The 13348-nt window shown below is 34.9% G+C and overlaps 1 protein-coding gene across 1 annotated transcript; it reads left to right on the top strand.

Moving 5' to 3' along the window:
- The first annotated feature begins 467 nt into the window (after positions 1–467).
- LOC105335411 (WD and tetratricopeptide repeats protein 1) lies at positions 468–13313 on the top strand. The gene is made up of 9 exons (XM_066071476.1): positions 468–484; positions 780–874; positions 1107–1307; positions 1460–1622; positions 3965–4153; positions 4648–4886; positions 6140–6317; positions 10703–10895; positions 11023–13313. The coding sequence occupies exons 1-9, from the start codon at positions 468–470 to the stop codon at positions 11206–11208; spliced, it is 1461 nt and encodes a 486-aa protein (XP_065927548.1). The 3' UTR covers positions 11209–13313.
- Positions 13314–13348: the final 35 nt, after the last annotated feature.

The following is a 13348-nucleotide window of genomic DNA, read 5'->3' on the forward strand; positions in this document are numbered from 1 at the left end:
AGATCAAAACTCTGAAGTTGGGGTCAATTCTCAACAGGATCAATTTTCAACGTGTTGAGGTCATCAGAGTTTAGAAAAATCTTTCTCATACCGTTGAAAAATGACCCCGGATATAAATTTCACGATTTTGGTCTCAATTTTCAACTTTGAAAAATGACCCCCGGGTCAATATTTAACGTTGAAAAATGACCCCCGGGTCAATTTTCAACCCGGGTCAATATTCTTCGTTACACCGGGCCAATATGGATGTATAGGTGTTAATGCATATAATGTTAAAAAATTATCTTCTTTACTCTCATATTCCTGAAAGGAAAAATGAATTCATGATTTTGTAGACCAGATCTTTAAGTTTTCACCAAAATTATAGGTTTCATTGTTCTTTTTGAACGATTTCAGTCAGGGAGGTGGTCGTCATTACAAATTAAAAAAAAATTCTACTCCAGAATGAATCCTAATTAAATGCATATATGAGACTCCTCGACAAGTTTGTGTATGGGTTATATGCTACTTAGGTGACCGTTAAGGCCTATTGGCTTCTTGTTTAACTCACCAGAGCCATAAGCTCAAGTGAACGCTTCTGTTCAAAATTTATCTATCGTCTTTTGATGTACTTTTCTAATCAAAGTTGTGGACATTGTTGCTCAGGTGAGTCCATGGAAATGAAGCAATTTAGAATAGTTAGAAACTAAACACTGTATATAAGGATCATGAACTTTCTCACTATGTCACTTCATTCATTGACATCATGTTAAACACCATTTTGTTTCTTGTCATTTCAGATCTCCCTGGTCATGGGAGCGATCAAGTCCGTTGGCACCTTCCTCCCCTGAAGACTTCCCGATTCCTCATGATGCTGTCACCTACTTTATAGCTGGTATGTGTAAACTTGATTAATAAAGTATTGTATCCTCACGAATTTTTGATGTTGATCTTGCAACACATGTACATGTACATTGTACAAATATAAACATGTCGTGCAAAGGCAATTATGCCTTACATAAATTCCACCTCAAGTTTTCACATAAAAAGAGCACTAATATGAACTACACATACAAACATATAGTGAGCAGTGTTGCTGATTCAGATATCACCATTTCTATCGCTAGGTCATCTGCCTCAAAAACAGCAAGACTACAAGAAACGCTACCGCTCCCTAGCATCCACTTATCTGTCCTTCAGCCCCGACGGTCGGGAATTACTGGTCAATCTGGGAGGAGAACAGATCTATATCTTTGATGTCAATCGACGCAGAAAGGCAAAGAAGTTTGACATATCAATGGTTCTAGCTGCCAATGGAGTGGTTAAAGGTAAATGGTTGTGATGGTTTATCAGATGACTGCCTTACAGTTTACTTGACTCAAGATGATTGAACCAGATCTGGTTTCTGCTTAAAATACATGTTTACCTGTTTGGTCTTTTAAACAAGGTTACACTTACTTTTAAATTTTCCTTCTTACAGATGCTGGTGGCAGTAATGGTTTCCATTTTCACTCTCATAAAAACGGTGCTTCAAATGGTGTGACCAATGGTGTCTCCAATGGGGTGTCTGTGGCTGCTGCGGCGATGATGAGAGCAGAGATGGATGTGGAGGAGAAACACCGCGAGGCTTCAGTCAAAAAAAAGTAGCACCACTGCAAGGCTTCAGTCCAAATAAGTAGAACCGTTTTAACAAGAGCTTGGACTTTGGCTAGTTGTGTCAAACAGCAATGTGACATAGGCAAGTCTATTTCATTGCTGGGCACTAAGCCATGGCTCTTAGAAATCAGTAAGATTTTTCTGGCTTTTGAGCTACGTCAAAGCAATATATGCATATTTCACTTGAAACCAGTGTCATTGTCCCCCGCCCCAACGCGGTGCAGGGACATAGAAATGCCCGGCGTCCGTCCATGCGTCCGTGTGTCCGGCCGTCATACTTTTTTGTTAGCGCTCTCATGCCTACAAATTTTGACGGATTTTCATTAAATTTATACCAAATGTGTATATCACTATTACCTTGGTCAAGTTAGAAAATCAGCATTGGACAATACTTTTTGTTGGAGTTATGGGACTTTGACCACAATAATGACCCCATTTTATCCAAAAATTGACCTTGTAAGCGCTCTCATGCCTTTAAATTTTAAAGGATTTTCATTAAATTTATACCAAATGTTTATACCACTAATACTTTGGTCAAGTTCAAAAGTCAGCATTGGTCGATACTTTTTTGTTGGAGTTATGGGACTTTGACCACAATAATGACTCCGTTTTATCCAGAAATTGACCTTGTAAGCGCTCTCATGCCTACAAATTTTGACGGATTTACATGAAATTTATACCAAATGTTTATACCTCTAATACCTTGGTCAAGTTCCTAAATCAGCCTTGGTCGATACTAGTATACTGCTTGACCAGCGGGGGACCCAAGAATTCCGTTCTTGTTTTTAACTTGTTTTGATGCAAGAAAAAGATGGTTACGTTGTTTTGAAAGTCCAAGGTCTTGTTAAAATGGTTCTAGCACTGCCGCAAGACTTCATTTAGAAAAGAGTAACACCTATTCATGGTTATATCAGAAAAAGATTACAGGTACCTTAGGCTTCAATCAGAAAAAGGTAACAACACAGAGTTTCCGTCAAATAAAAGTTACATCATTAAAAGAATTTACAAAAAGATAATACCGTAGCAAGGTTTCAGTCAGAAATATGTACATGTATCACCGTAAAGTGTTGTGTATAATACGCACTCGTGTATAATACGCACCTCCAAAGTTGGCCAAAATGTGGGGAAAAAACGAGCAGGTCTTGTGTATAATACGCACCCAAAAATGTGGAAATCAACGGCCACCATTTTCCCCAAAACTATCAATGTTTAATGATAATTTTATAACTCAAGCGCAATTTCTGTAATTTCGTGATCGGAACTTAACCCAAGCGATATTAGAGACAGAGTCTCGCCAAAAAACCACAAGCCTTTTTTATCGTAATGAAATCCAAGCGCAATGAATTATTTGATCATCGTTATAATTGATGAAAAGCGTACAATCTGAAAAAGTCAATTTTATTTGCCAGTTAAAAATAAATTAAAAATGCATTACTGTATTTTGCCTGATAAAATACACACTTTAATTAATATAATTTGCTAGAAAATTGTGCATAATATGCACCACATTGTGTTTTTGATATGGTTTTGTAACAGGTGTAGCAGTGGCTTAGTTGTATAATTGTACTATTCAGTACATAGCAATGAGCTGCTTGTTCACTATCTTGGAGTATGCCGCCATAACAGATGCTATAAATAGATCTGTGTAAAAGATCTGGGCTTTGAGCTTCCATGTTCTTTTTGTTATCTAAGTTCTTTAAAATCAGTTAAAAATAATAAACAATAAGCGCCCCTGTTGAAGCCATTGTTGTGAACAAGTGCGCTTGTCACATAATTACTAAATAAGGCTAATTTCTATGACATCTCCGAAGGGCAAAGAAATAGTCAAGTTATCCATAACATCCTGCATACCTCTCTTGTTTTCGTTCAGTAGCTCTATAATCACCGCAATGTATCATATCAATTTACATCATGCTAGATACTAAAAATAAAGGCAGGGTTTTCAAGTAAAGTGTTGACAATTGCACATTGATAATTTACCCAATTTTTTAAGCAGAACTTTTTATTAGTCTGACAGAACTGACTAAAGAGTAAATTCGTTAGTCCAAATTTAAATCTGTGACTAACGAACTAAGGTGACTGTCGAACCCTGCTGCAAAGCTTCAGAAGAAAATAACACCTTTACAAGGCTTCAGTCTTGAAAAAAGTAACATCTCATCAACGTTTCAGTAAGAAAAAGATAACACCATTGCAAGACTTTTTTCCCTTGGTTCATTAAACTGGAAATTAACTCAGGTTATATGGCTAGATATCTCAGTCAATGATAAACTTATAGCTTATTACATTGATTGTAAAAGGTTTTTGAGTTGGATCATACATGTAATAACAGGTTGAAAACCACCACCAGTGCCAAACCGATTCCCCCGGCAGTGGAGGTGATCAAGAAGAAAGCCAATCGTTACTTTGAGATGGACCAGTGTTCCAAGACCATCATTCTGTATAACCAGGCCATCCAGCGAGCTCCGTGGGCATCGGTGCTCTATGGCAACAGAGCTGCTGCATTCATGAAAAGAAAATGGTAGGTTGTATCTAAAAGAATAACCGAGTCAATATAAGAGATGTGCTTGAAACACCTGTTTGCTTGTACATCTTCTTACAGAATAATGGTTTATTTCATAAAATTATGTTAGGATGTTTCTTTAAGTTTATATGAATAACAGGTAAATATTAAATGTACCTAACATTAATGCAGAAATAGATGTTTAGATATAAGATATTTTATTTATTTTCAGTCTCTGTTAAGCATTTGGAAAGAAGTTTTATTGTTGGATATTGAATCTTATGTCTTATTCAAGCAAAAATGTCATAGCTGGTGCACAGAAAAAATAAATAAGGACACAAATATACCATAATCATCAAAACACACACTCACATTATATAACTTACTGAGAATGTCTAAAGTGTCTGTAAACTTACTGAGAATGTCTAAAGTGTCTGTCTAGTGATGTCTAAAGTGTCTGTCTAGTGCCTATATAATATAGAGAGACTCAGTCCTACTTTTACATCTGACAGGGATGGAGACCTGTATGCAGCATTAAGAGATTGTCATAGTGCTCTACAAATCGACCCAAACCATTTGAAAGCTCACTTCCGATTGGGCAGGTCCTTGTACGAGCTTTCTTGGCCACAGGAAGCCTACGATTGTCTTCAGCAGTTTAAGAGCAAGTTCCCGGACTACGCTAAAAGCAACGCCTGTGAGACTTTGGACAAGGACATCAAAGCAGCTATTTACTCCAAAACAGACTCAGGAGGTCAGTGCTAATTCCCCCTGTGTGAGAGGCTCTGATGGGTGATGTCTAATTCATAAATTGATTGATGATGTGTATTTCATAAATTGATAGATAATGATTGTTTCATGAAGTGATAGATTATGTCTGTTTCATGAATTGATTGATGATCTCTATTTCATGAATGAATAGATGATGTCTGTTTCATGAATTGATAGATGATGTCTATTTCATGAATTGATAGATGAAGTCTATTTCATGAATTGACAGATGATGTCTATTTCATGAATTGATAGATGATGTCTATTTTGTGAATTGCGTAATGATGTGTCTTCCATGAACTGCTTGATGATGTGTATTTCATGAATTGATAGATGATGTCTTTTTTGTGAATTGACAGATGAAGTTTGTTTCATGAATTTGTAGATGATGTCTTTTTCATGATTTAATAGATAATGTCTATTATGTAAATTGATAGATGATGTCTGTTTCATGAATTGATAGATGATGTGTATTTCATGAATTGATAGATGATGTTTATTTCATGAATTGATAGATAATGTCTTTTCATGAATTTCTAGATGATGTTTATTTCATGAATTGCTAGATAGTTTCTATTTCATGAATTTCTAGATGAGGTCTATTTCATGATTTAATAGATGATGTCTATTTCATGAATTGAAAGATGATGTCTATTTCATGAATTGACAGATGATGTTTATTTCATGAATTGACAGATGATGTCTGTTTCATGAATTGATAGATGATGTCTATTTCATGAATCGATAGATGCTGTCTATTTCATGAATTGACAGATGATGTTTATTTCATGAATTGACAGATGATGTTTATTTCATTAAATTTTAGATGATGTCTGTTTCATGAATTGACAGATGATGTCTGTTTAAAGAATTGATAGTTGATGTCTATTTCATGAATTGATAGATAATGTCTATTTCATGAATTGATAGATGATGTCTATTTCATGAATTGATAGATGATGTGTATTTCATGATCTTAAAGATAAAGTCTATTTCATGAATTGCTAGATAATCATATGTTCCTCCTTTCTTATAACAGTACACTTCTGTGCTAAAATTCAAGGTTTTTTTTTCACAGTCAGTTGTATTTATCAACAAAAATTATTGAATTAATAGGTTTACAAAAAGGAAGCTAGTTTATTGATAAATATGACATTGCACATATAACGTTTATATCAACACATTTGTACAGAGACATTTTCATAATCTTGCTAGCTTGTGTGATTTTATTTACAGATGAGAAATCTGAGTCTACTTCAGAAAAGTCTGATTCTTTTTATCCCTCTGTCAAACGGAGCGTGTCAATCTCGGATCAGGAGACCTGCTGGCGAGCCTTGGCGTATGATTACGAGGCTCGCTTCTGTGGACACTGCAATACCACTACCGACATCAAGGAAGCAAACTACTTATCCAGGTCAGTAACGAAGGAACGGTAACAAGCTAAACACAGTACTTATGGCAGGTCAGTAACCAAGGAACGGTCACAAGCTGAACACAGTACTTATGGCAGGTCAGTAACGAAGGAACGGTAACTAGCTAAACACAGTACTTATGGCAGGTCAGTAACGAAGGAACGGTCACAAGCTGAACACAGTACTTATGGCAGGTCAGTAATGAAGGAATGGTCACGAGCTGAACACAGTACTTATGGCAGGTCAGTAACGAAGGAACGGTAACTAGCTAAACACAGTACTTATGGCAGGTCAGTAACGAAGGAACGGTAACTAGCTAAACACAGTACTTATGGCAGGTCAGTAACGAAGGAACGGTCACAAGCTGAACACAGTACTTATGGCAGGTCAGTAATGAAGGAATGGTCACGAGCTGAACACAGTACTTATGGCAGGTCAGTAACGAAGGAACGGTCACAAGCTGAAAACAATACTTATGTCAGGTCAGTAACGAAGGAATGGTCACAAGCTGAACACAGTATTTATTAATAAGTTCTGTCCTTAATTTAGTTACATGGAGACAATAGAAAACTATTCAGTATCAAGGGAACAACAAAAAGCCAAAGTCAAATTTAATTGAGTATCGAAGAGACAACAAAAAGTATTTAATTCAGTACCAAAACAAAATGCTAAGGAATGTACTTTTTTCAGTAACAAAGGAACAACCAAAAGCTGGGGTCAGTATGTATTCAGAAACAAAAAGGTAACAGCAAGCCAAATTCAGTTCTTAATTTGGTAACAAAGAAAAATCATTAGTGGAGCTGAATTCAGTACTTTATTTAGTAATGTATAACAAACAACAAACTTAATTCACTATGGTCTAAGTCAACATTCATGTATTCATTAGCTCTCTAAACTATTTATTGAAAAAATTGAAAGTCAATAATTGTAAAATTCTGCGCAAAACTGGAATATCAGAGAGGGTTCCAATAGGAATGCCAAGTTTTACATAGTAAGGATTAATTTCTGGTTGTAACACACCTTTTGATTGACTGGAAAAAAAGTTCATATGGGATAAAGAATATTGCTAACGTCACAATAAGACTAATGTCTAATATACAAGCTTACGTCACAGTATGACTAATTCTAATATACAAGCTTAAGTCACAATAAGACTAATGTCCAATATACATGCAAACGTCACAGTAAGACAGATGTCCAATATACATGCTTACGTCACAATAAGACTAATGTCTAATATACAAACTTGCGTCACAGCATGACTAATGTCCAATATACACGCTTACGTCACAATAAGACTAATGATGCTTACGTCACAATAAGACTGATGTCCAATATACATGCTTACGTCACAATAAGACTAATGTCTAATATACAAGCTTACGTCAAAGTACAGTATGACTAATGTCCAATATAAACGCTTACGTCACAATAAGACTATTGTCCAATATACATGCTTACATCACAGTAAGACTGATGTCCAATATACATGCTTACGTCACAATAAGACTAATGTCTAATATACAAGCTTGCGTCACATAATGACTAATGTCCAATATACACGCTTACGTCAAAATAAGACTAATGTCCACTATACACACTTACATCACAGTAAGACTAATGTCCAATTAAAACGCTTACATCACAATAAGACTAATGTCCAATTTACATGCTTACGTCACAGTCCGACTAATGTCCAATATAGATACTTACGTTACAGTATGACTAATGTCTAATATACAGGCTTACGTCACAGTATGACTAATGTCTAATATACAAGCTTACGTCAAAATAAGACTAATGTCCAATATACAAGCTTGCGTCACAATAAGACTAATGTCCAATATACACACTTACGTTACAGTATGACTTGTGTCCAATATACACGCTTATGTCACAATAAGATTAATGTCCAATAAACATGCTTACGTCACAGTAAGACTGATGTCCAATATACTTGCTTACATCACAGAAGACTAATGTCTAATATACTTGCTTTCATCACAGTTAGACTAATGTCAAATATACAAGCTTGCGTCACAGTACGACTAATGTCCAATATACACGCTTACGTCACAATAAGACTAATGTCCAATATACATGCTTACGTCACAGTAAGACTAACGTCTAATATATATGCTTGACTAATGTCCAATATACAGGCTTACGTCACAGAATGACTTATGTCTTATATACACATTTACGTCACAGTAAGACTAATGCCCAATATACACACTTAAGTCACAATATGACTAATGTCTAATATACATGCTTACGTCACAGTATTACTAATGTCCAATATACACGCTTACGTCACAATAAGGCTGATGTCCAATATACATGCTTAAGTTACAATAAGACTAATGTCCAATATACATGCTTACGTCACAGTAAGACTGATGTCCAATATACACACTTACGTCACAGTATGACTAATGTCCAATATAGACGCTTACGTCACAGTAAGACTGTTGTCTAATATACAAGCTTACGTCACAGTATGACTAATGTCTAATATAAACACTTACATCACATTTAGACAAATGTCTTATATACACGCTTACATCACAATAAGACTAATGTCTAATATACACACTTACGTCACACTAAGACTAATGTTTAATATACACACTTACATCACAATTAGACTAATGTTTAATATACACACTTACATCACAATAAGACTAAATACTAATATACACACATACATCACAATAAGACTAATGTCTAATATACACAATTACGTCACACTAAGACTAATGTCCAATTTACATGCTTACATCACAGTAAGATTAATGTCCAATATACAAGCTTATGTCACAGTATGACTAATGTCCAATATACACGCTTACATTACAATAAGACTAATGTCCAATATACATGCTTACGTCACAGTAAGACTGATGTCCAATATACACACTTACGTCACAGTATGACTAATGTCCAATATAGACGCTTACGTCACAGTAAGACTGTTGTCTAATATACAAGCTTACGTCACAGTATGACTAATGTCTAATATACACACTTACATCACAATTAGACTAATGTCTTATATACACGCTTACATCACAATAAGACTAATGTCTAATATACACACTTACGTCACACTAAGACTAATGTTTAATATACACACTTACATCACAATAAGACTAATGTCTAATATACACACTTACATCACAATAAGACTAATTGCTAATATACACACATACATCACATTAAGACTAATGTCTAATATACACACTTACTTCACACTAAGACTAATGTCCAATTTACATGCTTACATCACAGTAAGATTAATGTCCAATATACAAGCTTACGTCACAGTATGACTAATGTCCAATATACACGCTTACATTACAATAAGACTAATGTCCAATTTACATGCTTACGTCACAGTAAGACTGATGTCTAATATACATGCTTACGTCATAGTAAGACTGATGTCTAATATACATGCTTACGTCACAGTATGACTAATGTCTAATATACACACTTACATCACAATAAGACTAATGTCCAATTTACATGCTTACGTCACAGTATGACTAACGTCCAATATACACGCTTACATCACAGTAAGACTAATGTCTAATATACAAGCTTACATCGCAATAAGACTAATGTCTAATATACACACTTTCGTCAAAATATGACTAATGTCTAATATACAAGCTTACGTCACAGTATGACTAATGTCTAATATACAAGCTAACATCACAATAAGACTAATGTCTAATATGCAACTTTATGTCACAGTAAGACTAATGTCTAATATACACTTTTACGTCACAGTAAGACTAATTGTCTAATATACACCTCAACATGTTTGTAAATTGTAACTTTTCTAAGTATAAACTATTTGGTTATTTGTCTATGGGTATTTGAGGATGGAGCTTCATTTAGATGGTAGTGGTATGTACCAGCGTTTGTGTTCTTTATCTGTTTGAAGCAATGGTCAGTGTGTTTAAGTTGATAACTGTGATTTATATAGGATCTCTCATGGTTTGTGATAGCGTATGAATTTTATCTCCAAACCTTTGCAAGGCTCGCCAAGGCTCAGGGAGGAAAAACACACTACTCGTTGAATAGTATTCAACACTTACCATGAGAGATTCTTTTAGCACTTGTTTTATTCCAGTGTCGCTACGTAAACCCCTACATTGCGGGACTTCTTTGGTGAAACTCCTAACCTCATTGCAACAGAAATTTGCAAAAATCCATGTTGAAAGTTTCTGTAGTATAATAAATTGAAAAAAAAAATTAAGATTGGTGATATTCACTACATATTGTGACAAACATGTAATAAATGTATATTTGTTTAGTCTTAGTTTATACGTGTGTGATGTTTTGTGAAGGTGATATAGGTGTGTCTGTCTATTTTTAGCAAAGGTCAGTATGTGGTGGCTGGGTCGGATGATGGCTCGTTTTTCATCTGTGAGAGGGACACAACAAATATTGTCAGAGTGTTAAGGGGAGATGACTCCATTGTGAACTGCCTTCAGCCCCACCCCACCCAGTGTCTTCTGGCCACCAGTGGAATCGACCCTGTTGTCAGGTTATGGAGCCCCAGAGTGGAGGTAAAACAAAACAAATCTGAGTCCAGTGCTTAACAAATTAAACTAGTTAAGTGACAATATAATTTGATATAGTTTTGAAATATTTACTAAAGGAATTCATAATATATGTACATGCGTCACTTTACAGGACGGGTCTAAAGATGAGCGAGAAGTGGACAACTCCGATGATGCAGCTTTGGCCAATCAAAAAAGAATGAATGCAGATCCGCTGGAGGTCATGCTGATAAACATGGGTTACCGGATCACCGGCGTGTTTGATGTGGACGAAGAAGAACAGAATAACAACGAGTCTGTTCAATGTCGCCCTAGCTAGGTCAAGGTCACTGTCTGTCAAGGAAATTCAAGTTTCTTCGATATATTAAGAGTTTTCTTAACTCATTACAATTTTTTAAAATAATTTTTCATGCCAAAGGAATGTCTGTTTCCGTTACGTGCACCTGGTATTATTGGAAGGTTATCTAGAATAGATATGTTTCATGTGTCATCAACAGCTGACAAAAAACAGACACAGCAAACACTATTGCATTGGGTTGGATGGCATTATAGATATTCCTTTTAAAAGAAATTGCACCGATTTTCATTTTGTGCTTTATTTTTTAAAAAGGAAACCAGTGATACTGTCTTATGTTATTGTATCTCAATTGCACACAAATTGTGATTAATTTTAACATGATATGTTTTTTGTTTATCTCTTAAAAGCCTATAATAAGTGCATCAATGTGAAACAAAGAATACTGCTCATGTATGTTTTTGAAGTGAATTCATATTAAAGAATTCATCTACTAGTGCATCTGCATTTGTGATTGTTAGTTGAGGTACTAAGCTAAAAGAAAAAGAGGTTTGTACTTAAGAATTGCTATGAACATTTTGTCTATGCTGACTTGTTTGGTTTTTTATTTATTTGTATGGGCTATATTTCTAAAATTTGAGGCAAGTTTTGTCATCACCATTAACAAAATGTGTGGTCTCTTCTAATTGTTTGACAATTTTACATTAATTTTTGGTGAGCCAGATTCTTTTGACATAAATCCCAATTCTGAAGAATATGGCAATTCTCAACAGAAAGTAATCCCTATTTTATCGTTAAACATAGAAGTATATTATGGAAAGATTCCCTTAGGGTTTATTGAAATTTGTGTCAAATGGGACTGCAAGTATGTGGGAGAAAGAGAGTGTATGATTTCTGAAAGGACGGTGTATTTTGGAGATTTCCTGGATTTAAGTGAATAACATGTGGCTGGGTATTTATTTATCTTTTTTGTGGAAAACAATGACTGGAAAATCAGTACATTGCTAAATGTCATGTATGAATATATAAGAATAGATATGTCTTTAAAAAGGCCAATTCAAATCCATGCTAACTTGTTGAAAAATAAATTTTGTTTTAAATCAATTTCTGGTGAAATCAATTTCTGCTTAACAGCATACACATGAAATTAAGTATGTTTATTGTGTATTAACTAGAGAAAAGGTTGAAGTTAAGAAAGATGGAAGTAGAAACTTACTGCCATGCTAGGTTTGTTGTGGGTCTTGAGTGTAACCAATAATTGCTGTTTTCTCCAGAAACTTGTGTTGGTATATTATGGATGGTTTGGGCTTATAAAAATAGTATGTGAATAGACAGGTTAGGCCTAAAAAAAAGTTGTGTGTTTAGGGTAACCCGACCTAACCTACAAAAATGCCCCTATCCTACCATTTTTAGTTGTCTGTTTTTATCCGGTTGTGAATTTTATATTATTTATATTAAAGAATTCGTTTTTAAATATTACACAAACCAACATTCTTAGGATTCATGCAGAAAAAAAAATGATAAAATAAAAAGAAATCCCTATCTACCTAACCTAATTTTTTCATCAGTGTTACCCTAAACACACTGGGTTTTTTTATAGGCCTTATAACCGTCAGTAGATTGTGAAAGAGGTGTTATTAGGGAGGTTTCAATGCAGGAATATAAGTCAAACGTATCTGACTGTGGGGCTTAGTTACACAAAAATATATATTAAAGATTGTGAAATGTAAATAAGTTGTTTTATTATATACAACTAGCGTGTAGTAGATGAAAAGGTAACCTAGCTAAATACTGAGAGTGTGTGATGTGATATGAGGAAGTAAGCTAAAGGCCTACATAAAGGGTGTGCCCCCCCCCCTTTTTAATAAGGTAATTGACGTGTGTGAAGTTCACTGGGAAGTAAGCCGTACACGGAAGGTGTGGCGTGAACAAGAGGTTACGACTGATTGATGACATCCCCAAGGTGGCACTATATATCGTCCATTTATTTTAGTTTAGTTTATGAATGTCCATCTTCCCTGGCTTTTTTCTTGTAAGATTTTTTATTCAATTTATTATGAAATGAAGTGTTGCTTCAATGTTTGAACTGATCATTGTTATTGAAATATATTAAATGATTTATATATTTGCGTGTGGTGTTACTTTAACACGGAAACTATAATGA

This window comes from Magallana gigas, chromosome 9 (genome assembly GCF_963853765.1).
Source record: "Magallana gigas chromosome 9, xbMagGiga1.1, whole genome shotgun sequence".
In the NCBI taxonomy this organism is placed as follows: Eukaryota; Metazoa; Mollusca; class Bivalvia; order Ostreida; family Ostreidae; genus Magallana; species Magallana gigas.

Bases quoted from the DNA above. Each gene is read 5' to 3' on its own strand.
- LOC105335411 (XM_066071476.1), top strand. The intron at 875-1,106 runs GTATGTGTAAAC...TTCTATCGCTAG, and splicing joins TGTCACCTACTTTATAGCTG to GTCATCTGCCTCAAAAACAG. The intron at 1,308-1,459 runs GTAAATGGTTGT...TCCTTCTTACAG, and splicing joins TGCCAATGGAGTGGTTAAAG to ATGCTGGTGGCAGTAATGGT.